This window comes from Delphinapterus leucas, chromosome 1, assembly GCF_059928025.1.
Source record: "Delphinapterus leucas isolate spDelLeu-1000000601 "Yukka" chromosome 1, BTC_Dleu_Yukka2, whole genome shotgun sequence".
NCBI lineage: Eukaryota > Metazoa > Chordata > Mammalia > Artiodactyla > Monodontidae > Delphinapterus > Delphinapterus leucas.
In genome coordinates, this window is record NC_143129.1 from 112,371,227 (window position 1) to 112,388,892 (window position 17,666).

The 17,666-nt window shown below is 37.2% G+C and overlaps 2 protein-coding genes across 9 annotated transcripts in view; one reads left to right on the forward strand and one right to left on the reverse strand.

Annotated features, from left to right (window-relative positions):
- Window positions 1-16,068, forward strand: part of GTF2B (general transcription factor IIB) — a 52,287-nt gene extending 36,219 nt beyond the window's left edge. For 3 of the 4 annotated variants that reach the window (XR_016394787.1, XR_016394788.1, XR_016394789.1), the window contains exon 8: window positions 1,026-16,068. The gene's annotated coding sequence lies outside the window, so the exon portion shown is untranslated. The other variant, XM_022553316.2, reaches the window with a different exon arrangement.
- The window catches only part of PKN2 (protein kinase N2), a 169,441-nt gene that overhangs the window by 26,563 nt on the left and 125,212 nt on the right, over window positions 1-17,666 (reverse strand). For 4 of the 5 annotated variants that reach the window (XM_089919913.1, XM_089919907.1, XM_089919912.1 and 1 more), the window contains one exon: window positions 14,420-14,449. In XM_089919913.1, coding sequence (XP_089776039.1) covers window positions 14,420-14,449 — 30 coding nt within the window. Of the gene's footprint in view, window positions 1-14,419; window positions 17,644-17,666 lie in introns of all 5 variants that reach the window. The other variant, XM_089919908.1, reaches the window with a different exon arrangement.

A 17,666-nucleotide genomic window follows, 5' to 3' on the forward strand; every position in this document is an offset into this window, starting at 1 on the left:
GGTGTGGTAGTTCATTTGTGGGAGCTTTGTCCTTCTGAATTCCTTGATAACCATCCATTCATTCATTTATTCAATCTTGCATTGACTATAGTGAGCTTAAGAGCATGAATCTTGCTAACAGACTGGGTTTGAGTCCTGTCTCTTCCGCTTACTATGTGACTTTGCACAAGTTGCTTAGCTCTCTTAAGTCTCAAGTTTCTTATTTATAAAATGAGAATATTACAGTGCTTTTTTCACAGAGTTGTTGTGAAGATCCTATATGGTAACACAAAATACCTGATTTTTTAAAATGAAGGTTATTGCTTTATAAAAGGCTATTACTATTTATTGAACACTACAGTGTATCAGCGACAGAGCTGTGCACTTGGCATCTAAGATGAATAAAACACAACTTATGGAGAAAAGAGACATGTAAACAAATAAATGCAATAAAGCATGGAGAGTATTTTGCAGGTTATGGTGGGGACACAGAGGATTTGATTAATTCTGTGTTGGGAGAGAGTGGTCAGAGAAAGACTGTTTTACTTTAGCAGAATCTGGAAGATGATTAGCACTTAAGTTCACTGGGTTTAGCCCCATCTCTGGGAAGAGTGAAGATGACCACCATGAATTGAACAAGGAGGCCTCATACTGCATGGTTCTGTGGGGATTACAAGCAGTGTGGCTGGCTTGCTCCCTCCCATCAACATGTAAACACATTCCAATGTCTTCTGTGTCCTAAACTCCTTGATCCCTGGCACTTTCTTGCTCTTCATAGCCAAACTTCTTGAAAGATTCCCCCTCATTCCCACTGTAAAGCATTGCAGGCTAGTTTCAGCCCTGGGCACACCAGTAAAACTACTCTCATCATGGTCTCAAAAATATCCATGTTGCTACAGCAGGTGGAACATCTCAGACCTCATCTTCACCAATTAACACTTCACATTGTTGTCCATTTTCAATCCTCTCTGAAACTCTCTTTCCCTAGGCTTTCATAATACTAATTCTCTCCTTATTTCCTTCCTACCTCTGGTTACTGCTTTTAGGTCTCTGTTGAGTCTTCCTCTTCTACTCATCCCTTAGAATTTTGTCCTTGGTTGACCCTTCTATCTTGTTGCTCTCCACACTCAACCCTAAGTGACCTCATCTACCCCTGTGACTTCAGTTACCATCCAACGACCCTCATATCTCCAGCCCAGTCCTCTTCCTGAATCCTATGCTTGGACATCTCTACATGGATAAGTATAAGACATAATGCAGAAAAAAGAAATATATATGCATTGTTTTATTTAATTTATATAGGTTTTATTCACTAAACTAGAGGTAATTTCCAGTTCAAAACAATTATGCACACTTCAATTTAGACTGCTCTCTTCTTCAAAGGCCTCATTTCAAAGGTCTCCAATTTGGAGTGTTAGCTTCAAATGACAACATTTAAAGGCCATTTTGGCATTTATTTTCTACCTATTCTAACTAGACTATAACACAAACAACTTGAGGGAGGAGTAAAGCAGTAGTATCAGTGTGTAAAGATAAAGCAGGTACCAAGGAGGCATCAGGGGTTCTTTAGAAATCGAATTGCAATTTATTTACTTTATCCAAAAGATCCTGGGCTTTGATGAGTCCAGGATGGTGGATTAGAAAAAGGTACAACTCCTTTTTACAGTGTTTAGATGCTAGAAATCCCTGGACGTCTACTAAGTGGTTTACATGCAGTTTGGGGGTCAGAGATAAAATTACTGGGATTAAGGTTTTTTCACACAATTTCAAATTTGTAAAAGATAAGTTACTATTTCCATAGAAACCTAACTCTTTTGTTAATACTTACACTCTTAAATATTTCATGCATACTACACAGACTGCGTTTATCAGATAAGGCAATAAGGTATTTGTCATTTGCATATTGTTTAGTTTCGGTTAGTATGCATTTTTCATTATTTTTATTGTATTGCATTATGTCCATATTTCAAGAAGTAAACCAACCACTCAAAAGTAGCTCACTGAAATATAAAAGCATGAAGAAGCAAATGCTACAATTCAGCATAATGCTGTAAATGTCAAAAATACTGAATTGGATTCCATTGAGAATCTAAAATGTGAATCTGTACACTTGGAGAAGTAAATTTGTGACTGTGATGACTTTGTATAAACAGCTAAAAAGAAAATAGAAATTAGGAACTATAACAACAATCACCTGAAAACTGGATTTTTTTTTAGGACCACTGATCTGCTTGCCTGTTTCTTACTGAGACATTGAAAGTAGTGACATGAGGTTTTTAAGCTTTCATATTAATTTTTTTTTTTTTTGGCCGCACCGCACAGCATGCGGGGTATCTTAGTTCCCCGAACAGGGATCGAACCTGTGCCCCCTGCAATGGAAATGCGGAGTCTTAACCACTGGACTGCCAGGGAAGTCCCTCCTTTTAATTTTCAAATAAAGTATACTGATCTCTTTGGTAAACTGAACAAATTTTTCTAAAACAAGTAAAAATAATGCTTTCTAGTATGAAATTGAATCACCATAGACTCTTAAAAATGAGGGTCTATAATGGCAGAAGAGAGATGAAAATATGAAATGAGGATAAGTTGAAAAAGAATCCTGTGAGGCTCCATTTAAATTAGCATGAACTCATGATTTTCAAAGAGGTTTATTTTCTTCGTCTATCACCTGAAAGGGTCTAGATATCATGACTTCACAATAGCAATCAGATTTTAGTTCCTAAATATTCTTTCTCAAAAAAAAAAAAAAAGGCTAATTCCAGGTTTGCAGGGAACACAAGAAGTGGGCCTGGAACATCTTATAGTGCAAGAAAGCAAGGAGGTACTCAAAGACAAATGGGCTCAAATCTGGGAACAATTTAAGCATCCAAGAAAAAAGCAGTAATAGTAATGGACTATAACACAATGATTTTAAAAAGTCCTTGCATCCATAGTGACACTCAAATTTAAAAAAAAAGAAGTGAGGTTACGAGGAAAAAGGGAAAGCTTAAAAAACAAAAACAAGAATGGCAGCTAATGCATGTAGATGAAATACTAGAGCTGGAAAATTATTTTGCAACTTCCAGTGTAATAATTTACTCAGATGAGTATTGGGAGGAAGGTTTTTGGAAATCAAATGATCCTCAAGTATTATCTCGGATTGTCTATTAGTTATAAGGGTAAAACGGTATCTTCAGAAAGAGAGATCTGATGATCACCACCTTAACCAAGTGATCAAACTTAGTGGAAAAATTTGAGATTACTATCTCCCGATGTGATGCAGTAAGATGTAATACCACTGATGTAGTTAGTATTCCTGGGGGAAGGGAGAGGGGAGTTTTAACTTTATTCTGTCTTCATCTTACTTTCAGGGGGAGTTAACCATTGACTGGTCTAATTTAAAACCAACTTAAACAGAAAGTTTGTAGTGTAACAGAAAAGGTACTGGGCAAGGAAAGGGTCATAGTTCTGGCTCTACCACTTAGCAGCTGTGTGAGCTGGGACAACTTACTTCACTCCACCAACTTCATAGGGTAGTCTTGGGGATTAAATGAGATCATATATGGGAGACTAAAGTTTTAAAATACACTATTTTACTTCTAAAAACAGAAAAAGATGGTAATACTAATGTCACAAGCATTCAATGGTTTCAAGTCAGAGAACTGATTAATACAGGATGACAAGCAAGTGAATTAAAGTAGATCTGAGTAGAAAGGGGGAAAAAAAAGGCAAGGTCTAAAAAGTCAGTGAAAATAGGAACACTTAAACTGCCCTAGAAAGTCCAGTGCCAAGATGGTGATTTTGATATCTTGGATTTCTGGCTTTCTGTTTATGTGTGTTCATGCCTAGGAGATATACAGTGCTGATTATCTGAAGGGAGGAGGGGTATTTTACAGATTAAATAGGTATTTAATTTATACAAATACCTACTTGGCATGCACACACACACTAGAAAGAAAGAAAAATAAATTTTGTAACCAGTCTTGTCTCTCATTCTACTCCATCTCTTACAACATAGTTCCTAGATGTTAGCCCATCATTTAAACCTATTCTCAATTTAAGAATAGCAATGTGTTTTGATGCTAGAGGACAAACTTATTTCTTTGACATAAAGACAGTATTTCTGTCTCCAAAGTAAAGGAAAATAAAGCTACAACAAAATCAGCAAGCAATCAAAATTGGAATGATAAAAATGTCAAGCAAGAAATAAAAAGGCATCCAAATTGGAAAGGAGGAAGTAAAATTGTTGTTCGAAGATTATACGATCTAAAGAAAACCCTAAAGACTGAACCAAAAAACTATTAGAACTAATGAACAAGTTCAGTAAAGTTGTAGGATGTGAAATCAACATATAGAAATCAGTTGTGTTTCTATACACAATATCTGTATTACCCAAAGCCATCTATAAATTCAATGCAATCCCTATCAAAATTCAAATAACATTTTCCACAGGAAAAAAAAAAAATCCTAAAAATTTGTTTGGAGCCACAAAAGACCTCGAATAGCCAAAGCAAACCTGAGAAAGAACAACAAAACCAAAGGCATTCACATGTCCTCAACTCAAACAGTACTACACAGCTATAGTAATTAAAACAGCATGGTACTTGCATAAAAATTGACATAGAACAGTATAGAGAGCCCAGAAATAACCACCCCCTGCATTTATAGTCAATTAATATTTGACAAGCGATCCAAGAACACTCAATGGGGAAAGGATAGCCCCTTTAATAAATGGTGTTAGGAAAATGAAAAAAATGCAGAAAAATGAAACTGGACCTCTCTCATACCACTCACAAAAGTTAACTCAAAATGGATTAAAGACTTAAAACATAAGACCTAATACCATAAAACTCCAAGAAGAAAACATAGGAAAAAAGCTCTTTGACATTGGTCTGGGCAATGATTTTTTAGATATGACACCAAAAGCACAAGCTACAAAAGAAAAAATAAGTAAGCAGGATTACATCAAACTAAAAAGCTACTGCACAGCAAGAGACAACTAACAAAATGAAAAGGCACCCTACAGAATGGGAGAAAATGTTTGCAAACCGTGTATCAGATAAGGGCTTAATATCCAAAATATATAAAGAACTCATACAGGGCTTCCCTGGTGGCGCAGTGGTTGAGAGTCCGCCTGCTGAGGCAGGGGACACGGGTTCGTGCCCCGGTCCGGGAAGATCCCACATGCCGCAGAGCGGCTGGGCCCGTGAGCCATGGCCGCTGAGCCTGCGCGTCCGGAGCCTGTGCTCTGCAATGGGAGAGGCCACAACAGTGAGAGGCCCGCGTACCGTTAAAAAGAAAAAAAAAGAACTCATACAACTCAATACCAAAACAAACAAACAATCTGCTTGATGAGGCCCATGTACAAATCCTTCCAGTGATTCTGATACACCATAAAGTTTAAGAACCACTAGACTAAGGAAATTTAGTATTGACTCACTTCATGGTAGTGAGATGAGTTAGCATGGTTGTTCAGATGCAGAAATAGATTTAACAGGGGTTTGGGTGGGAGTTTAACAGGGTTGTACAAAGAAGCAAGAAAGGAGCAGGGAGCTGAGGATCACATACGTGGGAGAGTATGATGGATATGGCAATTTAAGGTGGAAAAGGAGAACAGTGAGGACTCAAGATGGTGAGGAGTATATTATTTATTAATATACTGAACTGATTAAATCACCACCCAAACTGATGACCTAAAACACTACCAGCAACTTCTACCTGTCAGGGTATTCTGCACCGCTATCATATTCTTCTGTCTCATCAGATAACCCCTATCAATTTTCGTTCAACAATTACTTGCTTTAGAAAAAAAAAAATCACATTTATGTTTAGTTTGGCTTAGTTTTTAAGTTTTAAAAAATACCAGGCTGAGTTGGAGGGGAAGATGGCGGAAGAGTAAGACACAGAGATCACCTTCCTCCCCACAGATACACCAGAAATGCATCTACAGGTGGAACAACTCCTACAGAACACCTACTGAACGCTGGCAGAAGACCTCAGACCTCCCAAAAGGCAAGAAACCCCCACGTACCTGGGTAGGGCAAAAGAAAAAAGAATAAACAGAGACAAAAGAATAGGGACGGGAACTGCACCAGTGAGAGGGAGCTGTGACAAAGAGGAAAGGTTTCCACACACTAGGAAGCCCCTTCGCGGGCGGAGACTGCAGGTGGCGGAGGTGGGGAAGCTTCGGAGCCACGGAAGAGAGCACAGCCACAGGGGTGCGGAGGGCAAAGCGGAGAGATTCCCGCACAGAGGATCGGTGCCGACCTGCACTCACCCGCCCGAGAGGCTTGTCTGCTCACCCGCCAGGGTGGGCGGGGCTGGGAGCTGACCCGGCGGGGCTGGGAGCTGAGGCTCGGGCTTCTGTCGGAACGCAGAGAGAGGACTGGGGTTGGCTGCGTGAACACAGCCTGAAAGGGTTAGTGCACCATGGCTAGACGGGAGGGAGTCCGGGAAAAAGTCTGGACCTGCCGAAGAGGCAAGAGACTTTTTCTTCCCTCTGTTTCCTGGTGCGCGAGGAGAGGGGATTAAGAGCGCTGCTTAAAGGAGCTCCAGAGACGGGCGCGAGCCGCAGCTAACAGCGAGGACCCCAGAGACGGGCATGAGATGCTCAGGCTGCTGCTGCCGCCACCAAGAAGCCTGTGTGCGACCGCACGTCACTATCCACACCGCCCCTCCCGGGAGCCGGTGCAGCCCGCCACTGCCAGGGTCCCGGGATCCAAGGACAACTTCCCTGGAAGAACGCACGGCGCGCCTCAGGCTGGTGCAACGTCCCGACGGCCTCTGCCGCTGCAGGCTCGCCCTGCACTCCGTGCCCCTCCCTCCTCCCCCGGCTTGAGTGAGTCAGAGTCCCCGCAGCAGCTGCTCCTTTAACCCCGTCCTGTCTGAGCGAAGAACAGACGCCCTCCAGCGACCTATACGCAGAGGTGGGGCCAAATCCAAAGCTGAGCCCTGGAGCTGTGAGAACAAAGAAAACAAAGGGAAATCTCTCCCAGCAGCCTCAGATGCAGCGGATTAAAGCTCCACAATCAACTTGATGTACCCTGCACCTGTGGAATACATGAATAGACAACGAATCATCCCAAATTGAGGAGGTGGACTTTGATATCAAGATTTATGATTTTTTCCCCTTTTCCTCTTTTTGTGAGTGTGTATGTATATGCTTCTGTGTGAGATTTTGTCTGTATAGCTTTGCTTCCACCATTTGTCCTAGGGTTCTATTAGTCCGTGTTTTGTTTTTTTCCTTATTTTTTATTTTAATAACTTTATTTTATCTTACTTTATTTTACTTCTTTCTTTCCTTCCTTCCCCCCTTCTCCCTCCCTCCCTCCCTCCTTTCTCTTTCTTCCTTCCTTCCTTCCTTTCTTTCTTTCTTTTTCTTTCTTTCTTGTTTTTCTCCCTTTTATTCTGAGCCGTGTGGATGAAAGGCTCTTGGTACTGCAGCCAGGGGTCAGGGTTGTGCCTCTGAGGTGGGAGAGACAACTTCAGGACACTGGCCCACAAGAGACCTCCCAGCTCCACATAATATCAAAGGGCGAAAATCTCCCAGAAATCTTGATCTCAACAACAGCGCCCAGCTTCACTCAACGACCAGCAAGCTACAGTGCTGGACACCCTATGCCAAACAACTAGCAAGACAGGAACACAACCCCACCCATTAGCAGAGAGCCTGCCTTAAATCATAATAAGTCAACAGACACTCCAAAACACACCACCAGATGTGGACTTGCCCACCAGAAAGACAAGATCCAGCCTCATCCACCAGAACACAGGCACTAGTCCCCTCCACCAGGAAGCCTACATAACCTACTGAACCAACTTTAGCCACTGGGGAGACACCAAAAACAACAGGAACTACGAACCTGCAGCCTGCAAAAAGGAGACCCCAAACACAGTAAGATAAGCAAAATGAGAAGACAGAAAAACACACAGCAGATGAAGGAGTGAGATAAAACCCCACCAGACCTAACAAATGAAGAGGAAATAGGCAGTCTACCTGAAAAGGAATTGAGAATAATGATAGTAAAGATGATCCAAAATCTTGGAAATAGAATAGACAAAATGCAAGAAACATTTAACAAGGACCTAGAAGAAGTAAAGATGAAACAAGCAATGATGTACACCACAATAAATGAAATTAAAAATACTCCAGATGGGATCAATAGCAGAATAACTGAGGCAGAGGAACGGATAAGTGACCTGGAAGATAAACTAGTGGAAATAACTACTGCAGAGCAGAATAAAGAAAAAAGAATGAAAAGAACTGAGGACAGTCTCAGAGACCTCTGGGACAACATTAAAAGCACCAACATTCGAATTATAGGAGTTCCAGAAGAAGAAGAGAAAAAGAAAGGGACTGAGAAAATATTTGAAGAGATTATAGTTGAAAAGTTCCCTAATATGGGAAAGGAAATAGTTAGTCAAGTCCAGGAAGCACACAGAGTCCTATACAGGATAAATCGAAGGAGAAATACGCCAAGGCACATATTAATCAAACTGTCAAAAATTAAATACAACACAAACATATTAAAAGCAGCAAGGGAAAAACAACAAATAACATACAAGGGAATCCCCATAAGGTTAACAACTGACCTCTCAGCAGAAACTCTGCAAGCCAGAAGGGACTGGCAGGACATATTTAAAGAGATGAAGGAGAAAAACCTGCAACCAAGATTACTCTACCCAGCAAGGATCTTATTCAGATTTGACGGAGAAATTAAAACTTTTACAGACAAGCAAAAGCTGAGAGACTTCAGCACGACCAAACCGGCTTTAAAACAAATGCTAAAGGAAATTCTCTAGGCAAGAAACACAAGAGAAGGAAAAGACCTACAATAACAAACCCAAAACAATTTAGAAAATGGGAATAGGAACACACATATCGATAATTACCTTAAATGTAAATGGAATAAATGCTCCCACCAAAATACACAGATTGGCTGAATGGATACAAAAACAAGATCCATACATATGCTGTCTACAAGAGACCCACTTCAGACCTAGAGACACATACAGACTGAAAGTGAGGAGATGGAAAAAGATATTCCATGCAAATGGAAATCAAAAGAAAGCTGGAGTAGCAATATGCATTTCAGACAAAACAGACTTTAAAATAAAGACTATTACAAGAGACAAAGAAGGACACTACAGAATGATCAAGGGATGGATCCAAGAGGAAGATATAATAATTGTAAATATTTATGCACCGAACATAGGAGCACCTCAATATATAGGGCAAATACTAACAGCCATAAAAGGGGAAATCGACAGTAACACATTCATAGTAGGGGACTTTAACACCCCACTTTCACCGATGGACAGATCATCCAAAATGAAAATAAATAAGGAAACTCAAGCTTTAAATGATACATTAAACAAGATGGACTTAATTGATATTTATAGGACATTCTATCCAAAAACAACAGAATACACATTTTTCTCAAGCGCTCATGGAACATTCTCCAGGAGAGATCATATCTTGGGTCACAAATCAAGCCTTGGTAAATTTAATAAAATTGAAATTGTATCTAGTATCTTTTCTGACCACAACGCTATGAGACCAGATATCAGTTACAGGAAAAGATCTGTAAAAAATACAACAATGGAGGCTAAACAATACACTACTTAATAACGAAGTGATCACTGAAGAAATCAAAGAGGAAATAAAAAAATACCTAGAAACAAATGACAATGGAGACACGACGACCCAAAACCTATGGGGTGCAACAAAAGCAGTTTTAAGAGGGAAGTTTATAGCAATACAATCCTACCTTAAGAAACAGGAAACATCTCAAATAAACAATCTAACCTTGCACCTAAAGCAATTAGAGAAAGAAGAAAAAAAAACGCCAAAGTTAGCAGAAAGAAAGAAATCATAAAGATCAGATCAGAAATAAATGAAAAAGAAATGAAGGAAACAATAGCAAAGATCAATAAAGCTAAAAGCTGGTTATTGGACAAGATAAACAAAACTGATAAACCATTAGCCAGACTCATCGAGAAAAAAGGGGAGAAGATTCAAATCAACAGAATTAGAAACGATAAAGGAGAAGTAACAACTGACACTGCAGAAATACAAAAGATCATGAGAGATCGAGGCAACTCTATGCCAATAAAATGAACAACCTGGAAGAAATGGACAAATTCTTAGAAAAGCACAACCTGCCAAGACTGAAACAGGAAGAAATAGAAAATATGAACAGACCAATCACAAGCACTGAAATTGAAACTGTGATTAAAAATCTCCCAACAAACAAAAGCCCAGGACCAGATGGCTTCACAGGCGAATTCTATCAAACATTTAGAGAAGAGCGAACACATATCCTTCTCAAACTCTTCCAAAATATAGCAGAGGGAGGAACGCTCCCAAACTCATTCTATGAGGCCACCATCACCCTGATACCGAAACCAGACAAGGATGTCACAATGAAAGAAAACTACAGGCCAATATCAGTGATGAACATAGATGCAAAAATCCTCAACAAAATACTAGCAAACAGAATCCAACAGCACATTAAAAGGATCATACACCATGATCAAGTGGGGTTTATTCCAGGAATGCAAGGATTCTTCAATATACGCAAATCAATCAACGTGATACCCCATATTAACAAACTGAAGGAGGAAAACCATATGATCGTCTCAATAGATGCAGAGAAAGCTTTTGACAAAATTCAACACCCATTTATGATAAAAACCCTGTAGAAAGTAGGCGTAAAGGGAACGTTCCTCAACATAAAAAAAAGTCTTTCTATGGAAAGACTTTTAACTTCTGCTTTTATTTTTTTTTAATAGTTATGAGATTATTCAGTCTTTAATTTCTTTCTAGGTTAGTATTTTTATCGTTTTCAAAGATTATCTGCACTATTTTAAGTTCTCAAATTTGTGTTATGTTGAAGTATTTTCTTTCAATTTTAATTAATTATTTTTGCTGTGTTGTGTCTTCGTTTCTGTGCGAGGGCTTTCTCTAGTTGTGGCAAGCAGGGGCCACTCTTCATCGTGGTGCGTGGGCCTCTCACTATCGCGCCTCTCTTGTTGTGGAGCACAGGCTCCAGACGTGCAGGCTCAGTAGTTGTGGTTCACGGGCCTAGTTGCTCTGCAGCATGTGCGATCCTCCCAGACCAGGGCTCGAACCCGCGTCCCCTGCATTAGCAGGCAGATTCTCAACCACTGCGCCACCAGGGAAGCCCTCGTTTCAATTTTAAAAAATCTTTCTCGCACTTGCATTTTCATTTATAATGGGTAGTATTTTTTATGCCTTCTCTCATTTCATCTTTTCAGAGCTGTGTCTACTTTGTTAGCATTTTAAAGGAACAAGATTTTGGCTTTTGTTTCTATTATATTGACTGTTTTTACTATTTACTTTGGTTATTGGTGTTTTTTTTTTTCTCCTATCTTTTTAAACTGAACAATTTGATCCATTTTTAACCTTCCTTTTTCTAATAAGTAGTTAGTTTATAAAGTTCCCTGGAAGAACCACTTTTGCTGCATCTCAAGTTTTGGTATGTAATGCAATGTTTTTACTATTACTCAGTTATAAGTATTTAATGATTACTATTATTTCATTTTCTCCATTATTGAAAGGGTAAATTTTTTTCTCAAATACTTTATATACAGACACACATATATATACATATATGTAATCTTTTTGTTCTAAGCAGGTAGAAAATATAATTGGTATAACTATACTCTGTAATTTTCTGCCATTTGTTTTATGGCTCAATTTTTGTAAATGCTCCATATGTACTTGAAAAAAACTGTGGAATCCCTTAATTGTTGGAGGCAGAAATCTATGTACGTCCACTGGGCCAAGTTTACTGTTTTCTTCTAACATTTTATATCTTTGCTGATTAGAAAGTCTGTTGTCCAATAATGAGTTGAATTCTTCCACCCTGATGGATATTTGCTAGTTTTTTAAAGTAGCTGTAAGAATTTTTGCTTTATGTATTTAGAGACTATTTTATTAAATACATATATGCTTGGAATTATTATAGCTTTTTGGTGAATTGAATCTTTTATCATTGTGTAGAAACACTCTAAGTGACACATTTTTTTCAAGATGGGTCTGAAATCAGTTTTGTTTGATATTAAATAGAGCTACTATAGCTTTAGTTTGATTGGTTTTTGCATTATGTGTATTTCCTCCTACTTTTACTTTCAACTTCTCTGCATACATATGTTTTAGATTTATCTTTTTGTAAACATTATAAAGTCAGATTTCCTTTTAAAAATCTATACCTTGGTTTTAACTAGTGAGTCTGCTCCATTTATATTGCTATACATTTAGATTTCTACCATGTTACCTTTGGTTTGGAATTTATACACACTATATTCTTTCAGTGAATATCCTTGACATTTTATGATTGTACATTTAACTGATCAATACCTTGACACCCAGCTTACCCTTCCCTGACAAAGTGAGAGAGTGGCATGGACATATATACACTACCAAATGTAAACTAGATAGCTAGTGGGAAGCAGCCGCATAGCACAGGGAGATCAGCTCGGCGTTTTGTGACCACCTAGAGGGGTGGGATAGGGAGGGTGGGAGGGAGACGCAAGAGGGAGGAGATATGGGGATATATGTACATGTATAGCTGATTCACTTTGTTATACAGCAGAAACTAACACACCCTTGTAAAGCAATTATACTCCAATAAACATGTTAAAACAAAGAAGACCTAGACACCCCAACAACGCAATAGAATACTTTAGCTCTGATCTTCTCTATCTCAATTTTCTTACATCTGTTGTCCAGAATTTCTATTGACTTAACATAGAAAAAAAGGCTTCTATGTATGGATTTGGTTTATTTAGATTTACCTAAGTGTTTACCATTTATTTGCTCACAAGCCTTTTTTGTATCTTTGATCATCTTGGGGGATCATTTTCTTTCTTCTTGAAGCACTTCCTTTAGAGTAGGACCTTGATCATAAACCCTCCTTTAAAAAATATTTTAATTGATTTCATTCTTAAAAAAAGTTTACGTCCTACACAATTTCAGGTTGACATTTTATTTTCCAGTGCTCTGAAGGCAATATTCCACTGCTTCTATTATTGCTATTGAAAAGTTAGCTGTTAGTCTTTCCTTTCTCCCTGGGTATTTTCAAAATGCTGTCTTTGTGGTCTGCAGTTTCACTACAATGATCCTATGCATAAATTTATATTTATTCTGTATGGAGAATATTGTACTTATTAAATATTTTTCTTCTCTGGGAAATTTGCAGCCATTATGTCTTTACATATTGCCTCTCTTCCATTTATTCCAATTGTGTCTCCCTTCCATCTTCCATATCTCTTAACTTTCCTTTGATATCTTCCATTTCCTTATCTCTTTATTTGATTTACTTGGGATTATTTTTCAGATGTATCTTTCAGTTCTCCAGTTCTTTTTTCACCTATGTAATCTGTTGTAATGCTTCCACTGAGTTTAAAATTTGGTCATTTATATATATTTTTTTAATTTTTGGATTTTAAAAATGTTTGTTAATTCCTTTCAAATTTCATTTTACTATTTATCCTGGTAAATTTTAGGTATATAAACTTTTTTATATAGTTATTTTAAATTTTGTATCTGAGAATTCTAATATTTGCAATCTTTTGGAGGGGCTGTCTATATTTACTATTTTTATTGGCTTCATTCAAGATAACTTGCTGTCTCTCATGTATTTGGTGATCCGTGATAGTGTATTACTTGATCTTAACCTGTTGAAATCCTATATATTTCCATCCAGGAAAGCTTTCATTGAGAAAGTATTTGATTCTACTGGTAGATAGACAGTGATCTGCAAAATAGAACTTGAGCTCCTCAAGAGAATTTTAGCACAGAACATATAAGTTCTACTGCAATTCCAAGGTGTGTTATCCTCATAAAGGTATTGCTATAGAAATCCATCCTTGGCAACTCCACTTCTTCTGGGTGTCTGCATTTCCAAAGTCAGCTCCCTGCCATTTTGGCTCTTATCCTCTCCAACTTCCTACTTCTCTGGCCTAATCTGTGGACTCAGCTTCCATCCCAAGCTCTGAGTATTCTCACTTTTGTGCTTGGATATTCCCTAACTCTTAGGTGCTGAAGCCCTAGTGTGTGCAGATTCATGCTCAAGTTTGTTTGCTTACTTTGGGGTGAGGGGTTGCCAGAGACCACTCTTATCTTTAATGAGACCAGCAATGACTCAAATTATGTTTCGTACTGGATGTCTGAGAGTTTCTACTTAGACAAGATACTAGAAGAAATTACACAAGATTTTTGACACTTAGAAGTTACTTTACAAACTTACCTCTATTTATATATGTATATATTTACATACATATATTTATAAACACATATAGTTATATATGTATATACATATAAAGCGTATATCTCAGAGAAACACTAGATCTCAAAAGACAGCTAGAAGGTAAACAAGAATTCTATATTAAAACTATGATCCGGCATTTGTTCTTTTGGGTTTCTCATACTCACCCTCAGTTGCTTTGGGAAGATCAGCAGCACCTGTAAAAATTTTGTTAGATTTGAATCTATAATGCAGCTTTCACCTAGTCAACATACAATGGTGATTACATTATGACCTTAATCTGTGTCACAGAGATAGCAGGGTTCTTTTTACATTTCTGAAATATTCCATTTGTAATTTTTGAATAAGATGACTATAAAATGGCTAGTATTCTGTTTTCACTTACCTATTTTCTGAAAGGTCAGATTCTAAAATTAAATAAGTTATTCTCAAACAAGAGAAAAGTACATATAGTACTAGTGCTTGCATTTTAGCATTAATGTTTACCATTCTTCATTTATGAAGACTTTGGTGCCTTTTTTTTTAATCACCTTTCTATCCTTAGTGTCTAGCACACAGAAGACAACCCATAAGTAACCACTGAATGAAAGATGCTACTAAACTTACAGGAACAGAATGCAAAATTTCCCCACTGTTACCAGTGAAGTAGACAATTTGGTTTGACTCTTAATGATTTTGCCCTTCCCTAGGACAAAAAGTACCTGCAAGAAGGCTAACTAAAGTTAACTAGTCTTTGAGATCTTGAATCTAGGAAAGCTAATACATATTCTGACCAATAGGAAGTTTCCAAAAGGAAATAATACTTAAAAACAAAGTTACAAATTACAATCTAATAAACTTTAATTTGTGCATTTGTGGTAATTTATGACTGCAAAACACTTTTTCCTAAAATGACATAAAGGCACATTTAATTTGAATGCATAGTGTACCATTCTAAAATATCTTAATTTCCTTACAAAGTGCTTGAGCAGTCACTTACACATACAGTAATAACAAAATATATTTACATTCTATAGAGTTTAAAAATTTTAAATCTGACTAAAATATATATATTTTTGAAACTACAGAAAAAATTAGTGCTTTCTTCAGCTTAATTGTGTGAATATACCCTGCCCTCTAATTTTTTTAGTGATTGACTTCAATTAAAAAAAAATTCTGTACACTGTGTAGTTACAAAATGCTATGTCAGTTTTTAATGCTAAACGCCTATTTTAGACATTGCTTTCTATGCACATTTGAGAACCAGAAAAGGTGAGCAGACTGTACCTCAAAAGTATTTAGTGTTTTTTTTAATGTTGTATTAACACTGTTTACATTAAAACCAGACAATTAAGCTAAGATCCTCTACTGTCCTTCACCAAGGAAGTTAACTGGCATTTTAAAAGAATTTTAAACAACATATTGCTGCTCCCTCTTCCTGTAAGATTTTCCCCCAAAGGATCATGGGTAATAATCAATTTGTAAGGAAACAGGAATTATCTCTGAACAATTTAACTGTTCTCAGAGTATAGCAAAAACATGCCAACACGTCCTGGCAAGGCTGAAATATTCATAAATGTTTTAAGCTTAATTCTCTATAAATCAATGTGCTTTCATTTTTCTCATAGGATTTAAACTTGAACAACTTTTGAGACATGAGATCATAGTGATTAAATGGTTAACTCAGTATGGTTAGTTAACAACTTGCTATTCCTGAGGTATGATGGCCCTAACATGCTAAGCACAGAATCAAAGATGTTATTACTGAACTAGGGAAAAACAATAAAGTCATAGACTAGGAGGGAAAACAATTAAAACAAAACAAAAAAACCCAAAACTCCAGGCAAGTAGAAAAGTCATGGCTTGCAGAAAGACTTCCCTATCCTTAAAAGAGCATTAAAAAGCCACAAATGGATCCTCTGAAGAGTTGTAAAAAAGTATTTGATCAAATTATTTTTGAGACTTTTGAGGTACAGCTTTAGTGTTATAATAATTTTTATAAAATATAGACTGTTTTATCAAAAATATTTATACATTCTGTTATAAAATATTGCTTTTGCCCTCAGTAACTGCCAATATAAAATCTGGATCCAGTGGCCTAAAATGTACAAATGCACTTAACGTAAATGCTGGAGTCTGAGGTGTCTGCTTGGCCACTGTACAAAAGTGATGAAGTGGTGAAATTAAATAATAAACCTACAACATAGAATACATTACAACTTGCACATATACATGTTCACAGCATGTATACAATGATAATCCCTATGTTTTAACAAAGATATAGTTCCCTTCTACAGTAGACACAAGAACAAGATGAACTAGGTTGATAAATGTACAATATCAAAAAAAGGAGTAATCAGTTCACTGATTTAGGAAAAAGGTATGACTGAACATACTGAGTATCTAGACTTTGGGAATGCATACAGGTAACAGTATCTTGGTTCAGGCTGATCGTAAGTCCTCATTCTTAAAATTTTAAGTAAATGTAGATGTTTAGTTGTTTCTGTTTGTTTCAGCATAGTTGGTTTAATAAACATAATTGTTTGGCAAGTAGCTCTGTTGGAAAGCTATGAGGCTCTGTTACACAGTTGGTAAAGATAAGGCAATAAAAATTTTCTCCTAATAAATATAGAAAATTTATAATACATCAACTCATTCTGTTAAAGAAAAAAAGCCCCAAAATGTGCACAAACTAATTTTTTTGATATTACAGTAATTTCTTTACAAAAATAAGAGCATTTGCCTTATTCAAACAGAATCATACTATGTGTGAATAGTAATAGCATCCCAAGCCCTTTTTTCCTCTTTTTGTAAAATACAGCTAAGGAAAGTTAACTGATTAATTTTCCTTCCATTTAAGACAGGAGTACAGCAAAGCTAGGGACTGTAGAAGAGTGTTTTTTTTTGTTTCTTCTTTTTTTAAAAAATAAGACTACTGATCCAAAAGTATTCATTTCTGATAGATTTTCATGGCCGATGTTCATTCAGCTTAAACTCCATGAAACTGTTTCCAGTGTTCAGATTTACGTTGAAAATACATTGAAAAGCCACTTTTCAAGAAGGTATTAGAATAGTATTTTTAAACACATCTTCATATGTTTAAAAAAAACTCAGAAGCTTTTGTTGGCACAGAGAGCAAATGAAGGGTTGCTATTTTTAGGAGGTCTTCTTATGAGTCAGTCTGCTTGGTTTCACATTGTGTAGCAACTTAACACCAATCAGCAATGTAGTCAAAATCTCTGAACATTTCTTGCTCCTCTTCTGAAAGTATCCTTGGTTCTCGAGGTGGAGTCAGAATAGGTGCTTCTGAGGTAAATTCATCATCAAAATTACTAACATCTTCCCGCCCTCTAATTGTAGGTACAAACGGCGGCTTTACTTTTTTGTCCATCAGAGCACTCCAATCAATTAGCTGGATTACAAAATATAAAATGA